The sequence below is a fragment of the Cavia porcellus genome, unplaced genomic scaffold (genome assembly GCF_034190915.1).
Source record: "Cavia porcellus strain 051 isolate PalLab524CR breed Dunkin Hartley unplaced genomic scaffold, mCavPor4.1 scaffold_30, whole genome shotgun sequence".
Classification (NCBI taxonomy): domain Eukaryota; kingdom Metazoa; phylum Chordata; class Mammalia; order Rodentia; family Caviidae; genus Cavia; species Cavia porcellus.
The window spans coordinates 8,275,146-8,296,248 of NW_026947513.1; the positions used below are offsets into that span (position 1 = coordinate 8,275,146).

Sequence of the window (21,103 nt, forward strand, 5' to 3'; positions counted from 1 at the left end):
TGCTTCAAAACAAAAGGCATTTATTGGTATTTTTCTTCAAATGCCATGCCTTCATCATTTTGCAGAAAACCACATTTTCCTACTACAGCGGAAATAACAGGTCATCATAAAAGGAGCTACATATTCTTTATATACTTGTTTCTATTAACATCTTAATTCTTTTACTTCTTTTGGCTTAATTATTTATAACTTTAAAATGATAATTACTAACATTTATTGAGCACTCACTGTGTTCCAGGTACTATTCTGTATATTTTCATTATATAAATTAAACCATTAATTGCTATACTTAATTTGTTCATCAATCCTTGTCTTTTTACAGATCAGGAGCAAGTCAGGTAACTAACGTCAGAGCTGCAGAGCAGGAGAATGCCAAATCATGAGTTTAAACTCTTTCTAGAGCCTGTCCATTGGTATAATGTGAACCATAATACATTCTTGAGTTTGCTTATGCCTTTGTCAGCTTAGTGAAATGCCTCTGTGCTAGCCCATAGGGTCACAGACAGACTGTATGATAGAGTGAATCTGGATTTCATTCCTAACTTGGCCTGCCACTTACTTTATGACATTGTACAAGATACTTTTTATATCTTTAAGATGAGGTCAGTGTGTATCTCATAGAATCATTTTACAGGGTTTTCTTTTTCTGGCAGGAGTTACCGGGGATCGAACTCAAGACCATGCTCTTGCAAAGCAGGCGGTTATACCACTAAGCTAAATCCCCAGCCCATTTTACAGGGTTTAAATAGAGTAATATATGGAAAGTGTAATGGCTAGTTTCAGACACAGGATGAAGACTTGTGAGCTCTACACCACCCCGTCTTGGGTCCTGAGCATTTTTCTCTGCTGCTGATTATGAGGGACTGTGGTCTTTGGTTGTTTTCTGAGGTGCCTGTCACTTTCATTTCATCAGTCTGCTGCTTGCTTACAGTGGGTGTGCAAGGCCTACTTAGGGTGTCTTTCTTTAACTCTTAAAATGTGTATTTTGTTATTTGTGGTTAGAGATGACTGTTAGAGAATTTCTTTTTTCTTTGTTCCTCGGGTTGAAATCAAACAGAAAATTTTATGGGGTCTGAAAAGCTAAATATGGAGGTTATGAGACAGTTCTTAAAAATATTTTTCTTTTTCTTCCCAGGAAATTTGGTGAGCGGCCTCCACCTAAACGACTCACTAGGTAAGCATTACATTATGCTTTCACTCAGCCAGTTTGTGTGTGTGTAGATCTTGCCATTTGTTACTGTACTTTTAGAAACCTTTCCCATATTGGTACCTATGTTACAAGCTTATTGTTAATCACTCTTTCCTCCATTTTCTCTTTCAAAAGACAAAACAGGAATATGAGGATATAGTTCAAAAGGAAAGAAAGAAATCTTTTCAAGCACCAACTTTTATAATATAGTGAGAAGCAAGACCAGCAACATTATAGAATCCTATGGTTAGCTGTGTTTAGCTAGTCACAGTTCTTTGGTTACAGGTGAGGTGTCAAAAGACTTAATAATCTTAGAAAAGAATCTTAAACAAAACCAAGTTTTTATCTATTTTAGAGAAAACATAAAATTGTGTACATTTTAATGAGCTTATAAACAAATTGCTCTAATACCAAAAAATTAGTTTTGTATTGCACATTTTAGTATTACACATTTAAAGTAATAATCTTAAAAATGATTAAAATTTTTTCTAAGTACAGATTGTAAAGTAAACCCAGTTTCATAGTCAAAGTCAGACTTAATGCTGAAACCTTGTATTATTTTATGTTTTATAATTTTTTAAAATAATTTTTCAAGAAAATTATATGTAAAAAGATGGATATATTTGTCTTTTTCCTTCTTGTTTTTCTTTCTTGTATCGGGATCAAACTTAACAACCTCATACTTGCCAGGCAGACAGAGCTAAACCCCTGGCCTCTGTTTTTTTTTTTCTAAATAAACTATTGTTATACTCTACTATTGTTCTGTACCCTTTATTCCAGAGTATATCTTTTACTTTGATACTTCTGTTTAAAGCCTCATGATTTTTCATCTTCTTACTATTCCCTTAGGCTATTCCAAGTCATTGGTACTATTAAAAGAACTATGGCAATTAACCACTTAACAGTTTATCCCCAATGTCACTTGGGCACTGCATTTGTTTATGTACTGATTGTCCACAGCCTCAATGAGGCAGGTGTCATTTCTACCAGTTAATTTTTGTATTAAGTAAATTTGATAAAATTGTCATTTTTATACTTTCTGTTATAAAAATTAATGAAAAATATGCAGGTTTTGGGCATTATATATAAGTAATTTGAGTAGTAAAAGAATGAGGGAGACGTCAGAAGAACACAGGAAATGGTTTGAAGATATTCCTATACCTTGATCATCAGATAAATTGGAAACATTTGATCAGCAAATAAATAGTAGATTAAAACTCATAAAATCAAGTAGCAGTTTAGAAGTCAATACAGACAGGTAGAACCTTCTTAATCCAGAAATCTGAAAATCTAAACTACTCCAAAATCCAAAAAACATTTTGAGGCTGACACAGTACTCAAAAAATTTTAGATTCTTGAGGCATTTTGGATTTTTGGACTTGGGATGTTGAAACATTAAATTCTGCCCAAATATACCAAAAATCTGAAAAACTGAACTCTAGAACACTTCTGGTTCTAAACATTTAAGTGAAAAGATAACTGGGCTGAGGATTTAGCTCAGTGATGTAAGCACCTGACTGGACAGTGTGAGGTTGTGAGTTTGATCCCTGGTACCAGAAAAAGAAAAAAAGAAAAAGAAAACAGAGTCACAGCCTATAGTGAGATAATAATAACAGCAGAGATAATAATTTATCTCTCCCTCTACATATAAATTTTATAAAATTACTAAAATGAGTCATAAGTGGAGGAATAGAATTAACTTTTCTTTGCTGAAAAATACTATTTAACAAGTATAGAAAGAATATGGAATTAAGGAAATCACTATTGGACAGTTGAAGTGTAGTAATAATTATTCCCAGCAAAATCTTCAGTTGCTCACTTAACTTCTGAATTAAAGTTTGATGAACACTTAAACATTTATGTAGTCTCAAGGTGACTCCTGACTATTGAAAAGATAAAACAGTAGCATGACAGTATACAATGGGGCAGATACCACCTTTAATCAAGTAATCTAAGTTAATGTCAACAGGAGTGACAAATAGCTATCATATGCATCTCACAGTTGGAAACAGTATCACTTTTGGAGTAGGATAAAAATTAAGGGACATCTTTTAAAATAGTATAAATGGTGTTTATCCTTTAAAATTCTCAAGATTATATAAAATGAAGACTAAGGAATTGCTCTAGATTAAAGGAGACCAAAGAGCTGAACCAACTATATTTAAGTAATGTCTTTCCTGTCTTGAGGCAGAAAAAATTTCTTTATTTTGTTATGAAGCAGGAGTTAACATTATATTTTTTGTAATGGCGTTAATCTGAAGTATTTTGGATAAAGTGGCATGATGAGTGCACAGGTGACCCCTCTCTTAACTTGGAGGACCCTTGGGCGGGCCAGTGAGGGTGTTGGTGACCCCACATTCCATCCAGAGGAACCTCAGCAGGCATGTGAGACCCTCCGTGACGCAGTGGGATCCTAACTCGAGTGCACATCATGGACTCATGGGTCTGGCAGCCTATAAAAGTCTGAAGCTGCAGTAATAATACAAATCAAGGGTTGCCTCGCATCAACACTCCTAGGCTAGTCAGTCCGGGAAGAATCAAGGACTTACTCCATTAGCCCTGCAAGGGAAATTCAAGTTGACCAGCCCCTCCCCTGCTCTGTGGGATCTTGTGACTGGGTGAATGCCAGCCACACAATAGGACCCTGACTAAGACACACACAATGGACATGCAATACAAATGAAATTGAAAAGACTGAAGCCACAAAGTGAAAATGGCAAGACAGAAAAGCAAAATGCTGTTTCAGACCTGTAGTCCATCCACAAGTACAGGAGACACTGAAATAGAAGAAATTGGAAAATACACACCTGAAATTTCTGAGAAGATAGCAAGTGAGGTAAAGAAATTCATGAGAGTATAGAGGAAATCAAATCAGAAATAATCTCTCAGATAAAAAACAAATGATAGTGATAGTGAAGGAGTTGCTCCACATAGCTAGAGAAGACATAACTAAAAAAAAGGAACATAGAAAAATGATGGAAACATTGAATGAAAAATACAGAAACAAAATAGAATACATGAAACAAATGCAAAGAGATACCAGGAAATTAAAAATTCCATTGAAAGCTGACAAAAGTGCATAAATGAAACTGAAGACTTTCAGACCTTGAAGACAGGATTGCAGCTAGTGATCATGAAAGGAAACATCTCTTAAAAATAATAAGGGACCATTAAATAATTCAGCAGCTCGAAGGTGATGCAAAGGTGAGACTGATAGATGTCAGTGAAAAGGCAGTAGTCAACACAAATGACAAAAAAATCTATTTACAGAAGTAATGCAGAAAATTGCTCAAGCCTGGGAACTGAATCTGTCAGAAATCAAAATGATCACAATCTGAGGAACAACAACAGAAAGAGGCCACTCGGCAGAGCAAGCAAACAAAGGGGAAAAACAGGGATACAGCAGGAAAATAACATGACAAAGATAAGCCAATACATATCAGTTATAAAGAAACAGTTTGACAAATGGATTAAGAAACAAAACTTGGGCTGGGGATTTAGCTCAGTGGCATAAGCACCTGCCTTGCAAGCAGGCGGTCATGAGTTCCATCCCTGGCACTGATAAAAAATAAATAAATAAGTAAATAAAGGAAGAAACAAAACCTAACAGTATGCTGTACACATGAAACACATTTAACTGAAAAAGAAACTCATAGACTGAAAGTCAAAAGATAAGACAACAAGAAGAAGAACATGGAAGAAGAGCCCAGAAAAAAAGCAGAGATAGCTGTTCCGTTTGCAGACAATGTGAACTTCAAACCAAGAATGACAAAAAGACGAAAAGAAGGTCACTACATAGTTTGAGGAGAAATTCAAGAGAAAGACACAACAATCATAAATATATATGTATCAAATACAGGATTGTGAGTTTGATCCCCGGTACCGATAAAAATGAAAAAGACAAAAAATAAATAAATAAATAAATAAAACACATGAATAAATGGGCTTAGTAGATGTTTACAGAGTGTTTCACCTAACAATAGACCATACGCTAGCTCATAGAGCGTGTTTCAGTAAGTACAAAGGAATAGAAATTATCCTATGTGTATTGTCTAACCATTGTACACTAAAGTTGGAAATTAATGTCAAATAGCAAGAGCTCCTTAAACAAATGTAAATTAAATAACATCCTCTTGAACAACCAATGGGTCACCGATGAAATTAAAGAAGAAATTTTACAATACCTACAATGAAATGAAAATGCAAATACAATATCCTGGAACCTGTGGGACACAATGAAAACATTCCTTAAAGGAAAATTTATAGCAGTGATTTATCACAATAGGGAAATTGAACCAGCACAAATAACCTAATGCAATATTGCAAGTGTCTAGATAAAGAAGACTAAGTCAAGCTCAAAGCTAATAAGGAGGGAGGAAACTATAAAGGTCAGAGCAAAAATTAATGCAATTGAGACTAAAAAATCATACAGAGAATTAAAGAATTGAAAAGTTGGTTCTTTGAAAGATTGAATAAAATTGATAAACCCCTAGCCAACCTTAAAAAGAAAAGGAAATAAAAAACTCAGATTCATGCAGTGAGAAATGAAAAGGGTGAAATTACTATAGATTATGTGGAAATTCAGAAGATCATCAATACCTACTTTGAAAATCTTTACTCACATAGAATGGAAAATACCGAAGAAATGAAGAGATTCCTAGAAATGTATGAATTACCAAAGCTGAATCAAGAAGATATAAAAGTTTTGAATAACCCAATATCAGTTAATGAAATTGAAAACATGATTAAAATTTTAATAATAAAGAAAACCTTAGGTCCTGATGACTCATGGCTGAATTCTACAAGAAATTTAAAGAAGATTTAATGCCAATATGCTGCAGATTCTTTAATGAAATTGAAAGGAAAGCAGTTCTCCCTATCTCCTTCCCGGAGGCAGGTATTATTCTGATACCAAAACCAAAGAAAGACCTAACCAAAAAAGAAAACTACAGGCCAATCTCCCTAATGAACATAGATGCAAAAATCCTCAATAAAATACTAGCAAACAATGCAGCAAATCATCAAGAAGATTATACACCACAACCAAGTGGGATTCATCTCAGGAATGCAGAGATGGTTTAACATTTGCAAATCAGTAAACATAATATACCGTATCAACAGAGCTAAAGGCAAAAATCACATGATCATGTCAGTAGATGTAGAAAAAACTTGATAAAGCCCAACACTCATTATGATAAAAGTGCTAGAGAAAGTTAGAATAAATGATACCTACCTCAATCTGATAAAAATCACCTGTGACAAACCAACAGCCAGCATCTTACTAAACAGGCAAAAACTGAAAGGTTTCCCTCTAAAATCAAGAAAAAGACAAGGATGTCCATTATCATCACTCTTATTCAATATAGTTCTGAGGACATTAGCCAGAGCAGTTAGGTAAGAGAGAGAAAAAGAATAATGATAAGAAAGGAAGAAGTTAAATTACCATATTTGTAGATGACATGATATTCTATATGGAAGACCTCAAAAACTCCACCAAATGTCTACTAGAGTTAATAAGCAAATTCAGTTGGATAGCTGAATATAAAGTAAACACTCAAAAATCTACAGTATTCCTGTACACAAAAAACAGACTCACTGAGACAGAAATTAGGGGAACAACACCTTTCACAGTAACATCACAGTAAAAAAAAAAAAAAGAAAAAAGAAAAAAAATGTAGGAATCAATCTAACAAAGGATGTAAAAGATCTATATATTGGAAATTATAGGGCTCTGAAAAAGATTGAAGAGTATATCAGAAATGGAAAGATATCCCTTGCCCGTGTAAGAAACAACATTGCAAAAATGGCCATACTCCCAAAATTGGTATAAACATTTAATTCAATTCTCATCAAAATACCATTAGCATGCCTCACAATTCTAGGAAAAACATCCTTAAAATTCATTTGGGAACAGAAGAAACCCAGAATGGCAAAAGCAGTCCTGGGTAGTAAAGGCAAGGCAGGAGACATCCCAATCCCTGACTTGAAATTATAGTGCAAGGCTATCATAAAATCAGCATGGCACTGGCAAAAAAACAAACAAACAAACAAACAAACAAAAAAAAAAAAACCCAGACATGTGGATCAATGAAACATGCTAGAAGATACAGCCATAAATACAAAGACATTTAGCTGTTTAGCTTTGACAAAAGGGCCAAACATGTTCACTGGTAGAAAGATAGCCTCTTTGATAAATGGTGCTGGAAAAACTGGCTTTCCACATGCTGAAACTAGACTCTTCTATCTATCACCAATATTAAAACAAACACTAAATCTACTGGAAGACAGGGCAGGTAGAAGTCTTGAAACTATAGGAGTAGGCAGATAGTTCATAAACAAAAACCAAACTGCACAGGAAATACTTGGAAGAATCAACAACTGGGATCTCATTTTACTAAGTTTTTCCACATAAAAAGTAACCACCCTCAGAGTAAAAAAACAGTGGGAAAAAATTTCAGCGAACTGCCCCTCAGACAAAGAACTTCTATGTAGAACATACAAAAAATTGAAAAAAAAATCAGGCTCCCCTAATTCAAAGATCCAATGCAAAAATGGGTATCTGAAATGATTACATACTTCTCAGATGAAGAAATACAAATGGAAAATAAACATGGAAAAATGTTGAACATCATTGGTCATTTGAGAAATACAAATTAAAATAACACTAGGATTCCATCTAACTCCAGAAAGAAGGGCAATCATCAAGAAACCAACCAATAACAAATGCTGGAGGGGCTGTGGGGAAAAAGAAACCCTACTCCATGTTGGTGGGAGCATAGGCTGGTACAGCCTCTAGAAATCAGTGTGGAGATTTCTCAAAAAACTAGACAAAGTGGTCCCATTTGACTCATCTATTCTTCTGTGATATATGTGCACGCATGTTTATAGCAAAAGTACAATTTGTAATAGCTAAATCTTGGAAACAACCCAAATGCCCATCAAGTGTGGAATAGATGAAAAGATTTAGTATTTTTGTACAGTGGAGAACTACTCAGCTATAAAGAAAGATAAATTCTCCCGCACCTCACCATCAGTGTGCAGAGGAGGGGCTGGGTGTGTCTGGAGGACTGTGGATATCTCAGCAAGTAGGGGAGGATCGCAGGTTCCAGAGGCCCCGTGGCCTGTGGTGAGTGCTCAGCGCACTCCCTGCACTTGGAGAACTGTGGAGCTTCCAACGCGTGAGTGGGCGCACGCTATCCTCGGATCCCAGCCTGTTTGGGACTCCTGCACCTCACCATCGGTGTGCAGAGGAGGGGCTGGGCCGATCTGGGGCGCCTGCATCCACCTCCCTGTGTGTCTGGAGGACTGGGGATATCTCAGCGGGCAGGGGAGCATCGCAGGTTCCAGAGGCCCCGTGGCCTGTGGTGAGTGCTCAGCGCACTCTGCCCAAAGCCCAGACTGTTCGGGTCCCTCCAGGCTTCCGGATGCAGTGAAATAGAGAGGTGGGTTTGAGGCCTCTACATCCGCTTCCCCATCCCGGCTGCGCTGGGAGAGCTGTGGAGCTTCCAACAAGCAGGTGGGCACACAGTGTCCCTGAAGCCCAGCTTATCTGGAACTACGGAGTTCTAAACAGGCAGAAGAGAGCCATTGGTTCTGCAGGCCCAGTGGCTTGGGGTAACGGGGTGCCAGAGTCTCAGGAGCTGCAAACATAGAAGGGGATTTCCAACAGACCCCGAGGAAGCTTTCAAATAACACTTGAAACACAGAAATATAGGAAAATGACAAAACGAAAGACTAAATTAAACCTAAAACCTCCAGCCCATCTCAAGAAACCCTAGGAGCAATGTATATAGAAGAAAATATATGCCATTCACCTCAAATATTGGACACAATAGCTACTGCAGTTAACAAGCAACTCCAGGAAGCTTTAAAGAAATTCAAACTCGAAATAATCTCCCAGGTCAAAGAAGAGATGATAAAAGAAATGAAAGAGATTCTGAATATATCTAAAGAAAACACAGTTAAAAAATTGGAGAAACTAAACAAAAAGATAGAATCCCTAGATGAGCAATATAAGAAACAAACAGAATACATAATGCAGATGCACAGAGATATACAGGAAATAAAAAAACTCCACTGAAAGTTGTAAAAACTGCCTTAATGAAAGTGAAGATAGAATTTCAGACCTTGAAGACAGGATTGCAGCTAGTGAACAGGAAAGGAAAGATCTTTTAAAAATAACAAGGAATCAGGAAACAACAATCCAACAACTGCAAGACGATGCAAAGAACAATAAAATAAGAATGATAGGGATTAATGAAAAAGAAGGAGACAACATAAAGGATGTAAAGAGGATATTTAGAGAAGTAATAGCTGAAAATTTCCCAAGCATGAGATCAGAAACCGACATCAAGATCAGTGAAGCATATAGAACTCCAAATAGTCATAACCAAAATAAAACTACACCCAGACATATAATAATCACCATCCCAGAAATCCAACACAAGAATACATTATTAAAAGCTGTCAGAGAGAAAAGACAGATCACTTATAAAGGAAAACCTATCAGAATCACAGCAGACTTCTCATCACAAACAATAAAGTCAAGAAGAGCATGGAGTGAACTATTCCAGATCCTAAAGCAAAATGATTTCCAACCTAGACTGATGTATCCTGCAAAACTATCATTCAAAATTGATGGTTAAATATGATACTTCCATGACAAAGAACAACTGAAGAACTTCATGAACACCAAACCAACCCTGCAAAAAATATTGAAAGACAGTTTAGATACACAAAGGAGAAAACCACTAAACAAAGCAGATAATTAAACAGAACAGAAAGAAAAAGATGCAACAGCAGAGAGATAACATGTCAACAATAAACCAGCATTTAACAGTAATAACCATTAATGTAAATGGTCTCAATGCACCAATCAAAAGAAACAGACTAGCAGAATGGATCAAGAAACAAAATCCAACCATATGCTGTTTACAGGAAACCCACCTAACCCAGAAGGATACTCACAGACTGAAAGTCAAAGGATGGAAAACAATACTTCATGCAGCAGGAATCCAAAAAAAAGCAGGAGTACCCATTCTGTTTGCAGACAACATGAACTTTAAACCAACAATGACCATAAAGGACAAAGAAGGTAACTACATACTCGTTAGGGGAAAACTCCCAAGAGGAAAAGATAACTATCTTAAATATATATGCACCAAACTCCAGAGCACCCAGTTACATAAAGCAATTATTAACAGAAATGAAAACTCAAATTATCAGCAACACAATTGTCACAGGAAACCTTAATATGTCATTGACACCAAGGGACAGATCAACCAGACAAAAATTGAGCAAAGAAATAACAGAACTGAATCACAACTGCGAACAAATGGATTTGATAGACATATACAAAATGTTCCACGCAACAACATCAGAATACACATTCTTCTCAGCAGTACATGGATCATTCTCTAAAATAGACCATATATTAGGTCACAGAACATATTTAAACAAATGCAAAAGATTTGAAATCATCCCTTGCACGTTATCGGATCATAGTGCTCTGAAATTAGAAATTAATGATAAAAGATACTGCAAAAATCCCGCAATCACATGGAAACTGAATAACACACTCTTGAGTAATCAGTGGGTCACAGAAGAAATTAAAGAAGAAATTAAACAATACCTAAAAGAAAATGAAAATGCAGATACAACTTACCGGAATTTGTGGGATGCAATGAAAGCCGTCCTCAGAGGAAAATTTATTGCACTGAGTTCCCACATCAGGGAAACAGAATAAATACAAATAAATAAGTTGATGCTACACCTCAAACAACTAGAAAAAGAAGAGCAAGTCAAGCCCAAAGCCAAAAGAAGAGAGGAAATTATAAAAATCAGAGCAGAAATCAATGCAATAGAGACTAAGAAAACAATCCAAAGAATCAACGAATCAAAGAGTTGGTTCTTTGAAAGAATAAATAAAATTGATAAGCCCTTAGCCAACCTTATTAAGAAAAGGGAAGAAAAAGCTCAAATTCATGCAATAAGAAATGAAAAAGGTGAAATCACTACAGACCCAATAGAAATACAGATCATCAACACCTATTTTGAAAACCTCTACTCTCAAAGGTTTGATAGCACAGAAGAAATAGACAGATTCTTAGAAATATATGAAGTACCAAAGCTAGATGAAGAGGATGTAAAACTGTTGAATAACCCAATCTTTGTTAATGAAATTGAAAATGTAATTAAGTCCTTACCTACAAAGAAGAGCCCAGGCCCAGATGGATTCACTGCAGAATTATACAAGAAATATAAAGAAGACCTAATGCCGACACTCCTCAAATTATTCAATGAAATTGAAAGGGAAGCAATCCTTCCTAAGTCATTCCTGGAAGCAAATATTACTCTAGTACCAAAACCTGAGAAAGACCCAACTAAAAAAGAGAACTGTAGACCGATCTCCCTAATGAACACAGATGCAAAAATCCTCAATAAAATATTGGCAAATAGGATGCAGCTAATCATCAAGAAGATTATACACCATGACCAAGTGGGATTCATCCCAGGAATGCAAGGATGGTTCAACATACGTAAATCAATAAATGTAATCCACCATATCACTAAAGCCAAAAGTAAGAATCACGTGATCATTTCTCTAGATGCAGAAAAAGCCTTCGATAAGGTCCAACATTTATTCATCATAAGAACTTTACAGAAAATTGGAATAGATGGTCTTTACCTCAATATAATAAAGGCCATTTATGACAAACCAACAGCCAACATCATAATAAATGGCCAAAAATTGAAAGCCTTTACTTTAAAATCAGGCACAAGAGAAGGATGTCCTTTATCACCACTCCTATTTAATATAGTACTGGAAGTACTAGCCAGAGCAATTAGGCAAGAGAGAGAAATAAAAGGGGTAAAGATAGGAAAAGAAGAAGTTAAATTATCATTGTTTGCAGATGACATGATACTCTACATAGAAGACCCCCTGAGCTCCGTTGAATTACTCTTAGATACAATAAATAAATTCAATAATTTTGCCGGATAAAAAATCAATACCCAGAAATCAATAGCATTCCTATACACGAACAACAAAATCACAGAGAGGGAAATAAGAGAAACTACACTCCACATTAGCAAGCAAAAAAATGAAATATTTAGGAAGTACTGTTACGAAAGAAGTGAAAGAGCTATGCAGTGAAAATTATAATACACTGAAAAAAGAAATTGAAGATGATCTCAGAAAATGGAAAGACATCCCTTGCTCATGGATAGGAAGAACAAACATTGTGAAAATGGCCATTCTCCCAAAACTGTTATACAGATTCAATGCAATCCCAATAAAAATACTATCAACATACCTTATAGATCTAGAGAAATTACTCCTAAAATTCATCTGGAACCAGAAGAGACCTAGAATCGCAAAGGCAATTCTAAGCAGCAAGGGCAAGGCAGGAGGTATCACAATCCCTGACTTGAAGTTATACTACAAAGCAACAGTAGTAAAATCAACATGGTATTGGAATCAAAACAGAGCCGAATATCAATGGAATAGATTAGGAGATACAACCACAACTACAAACACACTCAACCACCTTATCTTTGATAAAGGAGCCAAGCAGGTTCACTGGAAGAATGACAGTCTCTTTAATAAATAGTGCTGGAAAAACTGGCTCCCCATTTGCCGAAAACTAAAGCTAGAGCCATGTCTATCACCATGTACTAAGTTAAAATCTAAATAGGTCAAAGATCTGAATATTAAAACAGAAACACTAAATCTATTGGAACACAAATTGGGTAGAAACCTTGGAGACATAGGAGTAGGTAGAGAATTCATGAACAGGAGTCAAACCGCATGGGAAATACTTCCCCGAATCAATAACTGGGAACACTTCTTATTAAAAAGTTTCTGCATGTCAAAAGAAATCTCCAGCATAGTGAAAAGAAAACCCACAAACTGGGAAAAGATTTTAGTGAACTATCTCTCAGACAAGGGACTCTTGTCTAAAACATATGAAGAATTAAAAAAAACTCAGACCCCCAAAATTCAAAGATCCAATCCAAAAATGGGCATCTGAGATGAATACGCACTTCTCAGATGAAGAAATACAAATGGTAAATAAATATATGAAAAAATGTTCATCATCATTGGTCATTAGAGAAATGCAAATTAAAACCACACTGAGATACCATCTCACTCCTGAAAGAATGGCCAGGATCAAGAAAACTACCAACAACAAATGCTGGAGAGGCTGTGGGGAAAAAGGAACTCTCCTGCACTGTTGGTGGGAGTGTAGACTGGTATAACCTTTGTGGAGGTCAGTCTGGAGATTTCTCAAAAAGCTGGGATTGGAAGTCCCATTTGTTCCAGCTATTCCATTTCTAGGCATATTCCCAGAAGTACTGAAAGCATCATACCACAGTGATATATGTGCACCTATGTTTATAGCAACACAATTTGTAATCGCCAGATCTTGGAAACAACCCAAGTGTCCATCAACTGAAGAATGGATAAAAAAGTTGTGGTGTTTCTATGCAATGGAGTATTATTCAGCTATAAAGAAGGATCACATTGAGATATTTCTCAATAAATGGGCGCAGCTTGAGACCATACTCATAAGTGAAATAAATCAATCTCGCATGTGTGAATACCAAATAGTTTCCTTAATGTAAGTAATGATTCAAATATATAAAAATGTGTGGTAATCATGATTCCCCATTATGTGGCCTTGAAGCCTTGTAAAGTTTTCACTTATTAATTGGAAAGCCTTTATGCTGGGCTTCTTGATATGCAAATATTTGAAGCTATAGTATATGAATTTTTATTCAAATATTTCAAGGAAAAAGACAGATACTATGGTAACTACTATTAAGTCGGGTTATTTGGTGGTGAAGCACTAGGTTGCTGAAACAGTCATGCTTTGACCTGTATTGTTATATTGTTATGTCCTGTTTTATCTCAATCTCTCCCTTATTCATTGAAAAAAAATTATTTAGTTATTTTTTATGGTTTTTTTAATTAAGGGGAAAAATTAAAAAAAATTAGCAGGATATATAATAGTAACTTTTTTTGATTTCCTATTAACTTGTTTTGAAGTCTTGTAATACTCTATCTTGTTTTGACCTATTAGACTCTGTTCCGTTTTGTAGGATAGTATCAAATTTGAGGATATAGGCAACTACTTTGAAGGCAATAAGATTCACTAAGATGCCCATTCTGATTTGAACATTGTCACCTTTGGAAGTCCTGTAATGTTTACAATGCTTAAGTTTTATTGGTGTTGTTCCCTACTATTTTGTTCAACTTTATAATATCTAATTAGTTAGACAATTCTTTTTAAGGAAACAAGAGACATTGTTGATAACCATTGTTGATAACCTTGTACTCTCTTTTACATCATGTGCTATGTCTATCCTTGGTTTTGACTGACAGCTTTGTTTTGCCATATTTGACTTTATTCTCACCCCCCCCCAAAAAAAAGTAATAAGAACTAAGGAGTAATAAAACCCAAAATGTGTAAGTTTTGTTGTAAAAAAGAGAGGGAAAAAAGTGCTCTAAACGATACAACAGCAAGTGTGTTTAGGGGTATTAAATAGCTGACCATATTCATGTTTTTGGTTGGATCATTGAACACAACTGTTTGCAGTCTCACTGTTTGTGTGTCCACTTTGTGTGCTTTGATACTGTGACTTGAGCAACTATCTCTAAGATGATAGTATGTAATTTATTAACTGGTGATTTCTTATTGTTTTTTTTTTTTTTTTTAGTTTTGTATTACTTGTTTGAAGCGGCTTCTAATGATGTATTTGATGACTAAATTACTTTAATGGATACATTATAAAAATAAACAATATGATAAACTGTATAAGGAATATTTTCTTTCTTTCCCTAAATACATACAGTAATATAGTAGCCCCCAACTACTTTATTGTGATATTGTATCATTTACCTTTTAAGTGGTTTTTTTCCCTGTTTTAGAAATTTTATAGCTTTAGAGCTCTTAGAACTACCACTTTTGGCTAAGATGAACTAATAGGAACTAGAATTATTCTCTGGCCTAAAACAACTAAAGAACGTGGACAGAATACATGAAACAGTGGTTTTCATGATATTGAACATCAAGCAAGTAAGGGCAGTGATTACCAAGAAATGTGAAACAAATGAGATAAGCCCCGCCACTGCCGCAGCTTTGTGCTTGAGTTTCCAGGCTATAGGAAGAGGCCTCCACATGAGGCAGGCAATTAGTAGAAGCCAAGAGAGCTGAGTTCACAGGGCTCAGACTGGAGGGGAAAGTGTCACCTCAAACTGCATAGCTCCTTTCTCTTCTATTGTTCAGCTGGGTATTGGTCAGCATGTGCATCGAACTACCCATTGTGGGGGGAAAAGCATCCAAAAGAATTAAAGGAATCAGTCCCTGAAACTCATTTAGAGCTATGAGTCATACCTATTTTGAATGACTACAGGAAAACTATCTCATAACTTATAAGGTATAACCTAAAGTACTCAGAACGGTTTTGGTTTATTTAAAAATTACACCTGGACTATATGGTGCTCTATTTTCAGAGGACAAACATAAAGCACAGTTGAAAAGATAGAACTATGTAACTATATAACAGAACAAGCTCAAGAATAAAAAACCATGCAACACTCAAAAAAAAAAAAATCAAATTTACCAGTCATACAGAAAAGCAGGAAAATATCCATAATGAAAAGAAAAAAAATCAAAGGCAACCCAGAAGTGTCAGGGATGACATTAAAACACTTATCATTCTTACAATCTGTATTTTCAGAGAACTGAGATTAATCATTAAGATTAGGCCACCTAGGTGTGCTGTTGCACTCCTGTAATCCCAGCCCTTGGGAGGCCAAGGCACGGAGATCATTACAAATTTGAGACTAGCCTGGGCTACAAAGTAAGCTCAAGGCCAGCCTGTCTCAAAAAGACCTCTCCCTCCCCACAAAAAAGCCAGGTAATATGTTAGATTCTGTGAACCATGTAGCTTCGGTAGTATAACTCAACTCCACAGTTAGCCCAAAAGGAGGCACAGACATTGTGTGTATATGTATGTGTACTGGAATATGATTTTGTTTCTAAAACAGGTGAGGTCCTATCTACTTAGGACACTTTGACATTCATGTTTGGCAAAAATTCTTAGCAAAGTAAGGGTGTTTATTTGTGCCAATAAAGAACACCTGTGAAAAATAACATTTATTATATCATACTTAGTATTAAAAACCTGAATCTTTTTGTTCTACTATAAGGAACAAAGAAGGATGTCCACTCTTACCATCTTCATTAAACACTGTCTTTGAGTTTCTAATCATTACAGTAAGACAGAAAAGGAAATTAAAAACATCCAAATTGGGAAGAAGTAAAATTATCTTTATTTGCCGATAGCATGATCACCTGTATAGAATATTCCATGGAGTCTTTTTAAAACACCATTATAGAACTAATAAATGAGTTTAGCAAGGTAGTGGGATACATGATAAACACTTAAAACTGAACTGTATTTCCATTTGTTTTTAGACAAATGTTTGTTCTAGCTTTCGTTTCAGTGGTCACATGGGCATTCCTCAAATATCAGTCAACAAGCAAGTGGGTCAGCAAAGTGTAGTGTGGTCTGCAGTCAACTTCTATTTAGCAATAAACATGAAGTGAACTCTTCATACATACAGTAACCTGGATAAATGTCATGGTATTTATGCCAAGTTTTTAAAAAAAAAAAAACGTTGGGGAAAAAGTATATGCTGTATGATTTCATTGTTATAAAAGATTCTTGAGAATGCAAGCTAATCTACAATGACAGAAAGCAGATCAGTCTTTTCCTGGAATAGGAAGAGGTAAGAAAAGGGTTACAAAGAAGCAGAAGACTTTGGGAGCTATGAATATCTTTATCTTGATTGTGGTGATGGCACCAAAGCTAACCACATTACACACTTTAAAATAAGTACATCTTATTAAAGCCTAAAAATGTTAGTAACTACCATATGTTAAAAATATCCTGTAAGAAATTAGTGTATCTTCCAGGGGATAATCTGGTTAAGATTTATTTCTTTTAGAGTTACATCTGTATTCTGTCATATTAATTCTGCTTTGGACTTTTTCTAGCAGGCATAGACTTCTTAATATTTTACATCTCGGTATATAAAATTCATGTATGACCCTAGTAATAGATAGGTTCTCCTTTTATTTTACTCTAAGACAACACTGGTGATAAACACAGTATAACCTAGGTGGATGTGAAATGAATTTAGATTTAAAGTCAAAATCATAAAAGTTAATCTTTTATTAATAATAATACATGATTTTTACTCCATATAGTTGTTAGTCAAGTAAATAGTTTATAAATGGTAACAATTCATATAAAATAGTTATACCCAAAATTCAACTTCAATCAGTCACATGTGTATAGCACATCTGGTGAAAAGAAGAAAAGGGGGTGCGGGGCAGAGGCAAAAGGGACTGTACTGTCCCCGGCATTGGAGGAGCCAGGTTGCACCAGTCAGGACTGGAAAGGTAAGAACCAAGGTGATGACCTGCCTTCATCAGTACCTAGTGCTCTGGCAGATTCTTGTCTTCCTCCAGTCTCCAGTTTTTCTTTAAACACACAATAAAATCTCTAAGTAAGCAGCAAAATAGTTTATTTTCAACGTAAACTTTGAAACTATAGAACACAGAAATGTTCAGGACCTATTACTCAAAATCTAATAACCTGCTACTTTTTGGAAGGGGAAAAAACTGGAGTTTGTTAGAACTTAAAAGAATTAATTTCAAGTGTTTGATAGAGTTCGTGGCAGTTTACCTATGTTTCTACTGAAAACTTGTATTCAAGGACATTTCTACTATTATCACAGGAGCAGAAATGAGATTTGTATGCTTCTCCCTAGAAATAAGACTCTTACTGTTATTTGGCTTTGATAACAATAGTTACAAACTTTAGCAAGGCAGCCTAGCCATAATTCTGCATCAATATTATCAGTGCCTTAAGATTTCGTTGACTTTTGGTCCTATCCCTGGATTGTCATTTGCAAAACTAGCCTGTGAGGAACCAGTGCTTCTCAGAAAGCTTGGGGGAGTGGGGGGACACAAATAATAGTTTTAATAGTATGGAAAATGCACTGCATAAATATCATTTTAAAATTTGTCTATAGCTGAATATTCTTGCAGTGAAAGAATTGGTTTCACTTTGCTTTACCTAATTTCAGTAAAATTTCCTTGGACCTTCTCCATATTAAACTATAACAATTGTGCAGCTGGACTAGAAGCATTTGAGAATATAAAAGATAAAACTGCCAGAATCTGACAAAAGATAGGGTAGTTTCTGAGGGTTTTCTGTGGGGAGGAGAAGGGAGTCGATGTAAAGCCTGTGCCTTGGTAGTATGGATGTGAAGTCCAGCTGAGATTTCTGAAGTTTCTAGATAAGCTGTTGTTCCATAAGATTTACTGCTTGTGTTTCTTTAGAGCATACCATCTATTTTTAATGAGTACTTCAGGTGCAAAAAGTCATTTACCAAGTGCTAATTGCCAGAAAACATTATTCTTAATGTTTAATTTTGCGTTAATAAATCAGATTGTATTTTTCTTCCTGAAAGAGGCTACTTGGCAGATTCCTATCACAGAGAGCTATTATTAATGATTATTAGCTTGAGGCTCTAATTACTGTGTCAGAAGTTTACAGTCTAAGTCTGCACTTGACAGACACAAGGAAAGCCCTGAATTCATTATAGACATCCTGAGATTATCCTAATTGCTGATAACAGGAGGGGAAAACCATTTCAGTGCCCAGTGCCTAGGATAGACCCTCGGTGAATCTTCGCCTTCATGAGGAAGAAGGCCAAGTGTGCTTCTCACTCTAGACTTTGCAGAACTTGTGCTTTGCAAGTCAGATATACCTAATCGTTCACACCTTGGTCCTTTTGTGAAAGTATTGGTTCCCTGTATCCTGGGTAGTTATTGTATTAAGAGATAAAAGTACCATTCTAAGGAAATAAAAGTAGTAACTGGAGTTTATAAACACTTGCCTGTATGTATGTTAATGGGTGTGGGGTTAACAATTTAATTTTTTTCCATGGTAACTGACTTTAATTTACAGAGGTAAAAAGTCAAGGTTTAATAACATATTAAGATTCAGGCTCCTCTTTGTTTCATAGCATTATGCTCTTTCCATTGCTAAACTTTGGATAGTATAATTTTGTCCTCAAGAGCCAGATTTAGCAAAGTTATTTAACATTTTCCCTTTTCTAAAGTCTGCTTTGTATTACTGTTTCACACCCAAGGTTGTTGGTTATGTTAGTACTTGTTTAGAACAGTATTGGCACAGTGATTACTTAGTTTTAGCTCTTTTAATAATTGTAGTTAATATATTCTTTGTAGAAAGGATTTATTTTTCTTTTTTCTTTTTTAACCAGGGATCGAATTCATGACCTTGTGCTTGCCAGGCAGGTGCTTGTGCCACTGAGCTAAAAGGGTTTCTGACTGCCTCAAATGTATTATTTCTGCCCTTAAAGTCTTTATAGACTCTTTGGGAAGAAAAGTAAACGTGAAACTTGATGAACATGCAATCAAGTACTATAGTTGCTGAATGCTATAATAGAGATTATAAATGCAGATAGAATTTACTTTGAGAAATTCATTTGTGGCTTGAGAGGGTTTTTTTTGGTTTGTTTGGTGTTTTGTTTTGTTTTTCTCTCCTACTTTCTATTATCTGTACAGTGACCTTTCAAGTTTTATGACATGGATTTTGTCAGGTGATTACCGACTTTCTCCTGGCTTTGCCTTTTTTAAAAGAAAATGCAGGTTGAACTCTTGATTATCACATAACTTAGCGCATCTCCATGGCTTATCACTGTTCTCCCGCAGGTTGGGGAGCACACCCTCTGTTTGTGTCCGCAGAGTGTTAGTGGGAATTGCACCATTACTTTTCTATTCCGGCATCAACTGTCCTTCAGTACAAATCTTCATTTTACTTGTCTGTTGTCAGCTTCCTTTTCCATTTCCTTTTGGATATTCCCAAATATTTATTCCTCTTTTATTACCCATAAGTAAAATAAATTCTTTTAGACTTCTACTCCTCCTTATGCTCTATCCTGACTGGCATCCATTCTACCTCCAGTCCTTCCCTCTTTCTTGCAGGGCTGGAGAACAAACCTAGTTCCCCATATTTGCTGGAAACTCCATCCTGTAACCAATTCTCCATTTCCTTTTATGCATTTCTTCTTGATTTTTCTGTCACTGCAGTTTTCTTCTCGGAGATTTCATGTACTTTCATAGCTTCACTTGATAACAGAGTATCTCTCTTTTGCAGCCTAGGGTCTTCTCTTAAACTGTCAGTGGCTGTTTCTGGCAGCCTTGAATGTTTCTGAAGCAGAGCTATCAAGAGTACTTCAGAGTAGACATTTGTCAATAGAAAGTATTAACACAGCTGCTTCTCCTAAAACAAAATATAGAAAGAGTTCTTAAGTTTTTCCAGTCTTCTCTCCCTGCTATCTTCTAGTATTTCTTTAGCGTGACAGCCTCTCTACAGTGTGCTTGTTTGTATGCTTTCTGCGACTTTCTCTATAAGTAACTAACTCAAAAAGAACCTATGTGTTTAAGAAACTCTCAAGCCCTCTCATTCAATCTAATCTCAGTCTCTGAGTTAGATTGAAAATCTGGGTTCAACAGCATGTTTTTCTGTGATGAGTCAAGAACGAACTGAATGATGATCTTCTCTAAAAGGTGAATTTTTTTCTTTCTTTTATTCTTTAGTAAATGTTCTAATTTTCTCCACAAATATCTTAACATTTTATAAACTACCATTTTTATCATCTCATGAAGTGATAATTAAATTAGCTTAAACTTTTATACTTGGCATTTTAAGTTTACCAATGTCCAATTTTTTTTTTTTTTTTAACTTTTTATCAGTACTGGGGATCGAACTCATGACCACCTGCTTGCAAGGCAGGTGCTTATGCCA

General features: G+C 35.6%; 1 protein-coding gene across 7 annotated transcripts in view; it reads left to right on the forward strand.

The window, feature by feature from the left end:
- The window catches only part of Rbpj (recombination signal binding protein for immunoglobulin kappa J region), a 246,838-nt gene that overhangs the window by 195,746 nt on the left and 29,989 nt on the right, over window positions 1-21,103 (forward strand). For all 7 annotated transcript variants that reach the window (XM_013149988.3, XM_063240476.1, XM_003467392.5 and 4 more), the window contains one exon: window positions 1,136-1,174. In XM_013149988.3, coding sequence (XP_013005442.1) covers window positions 1,136-1,174 — 39 coding nt within the window. The remainder of the gene's footprint in view (window positions 1-1,135; window positions 1,175-21,103) is intronic.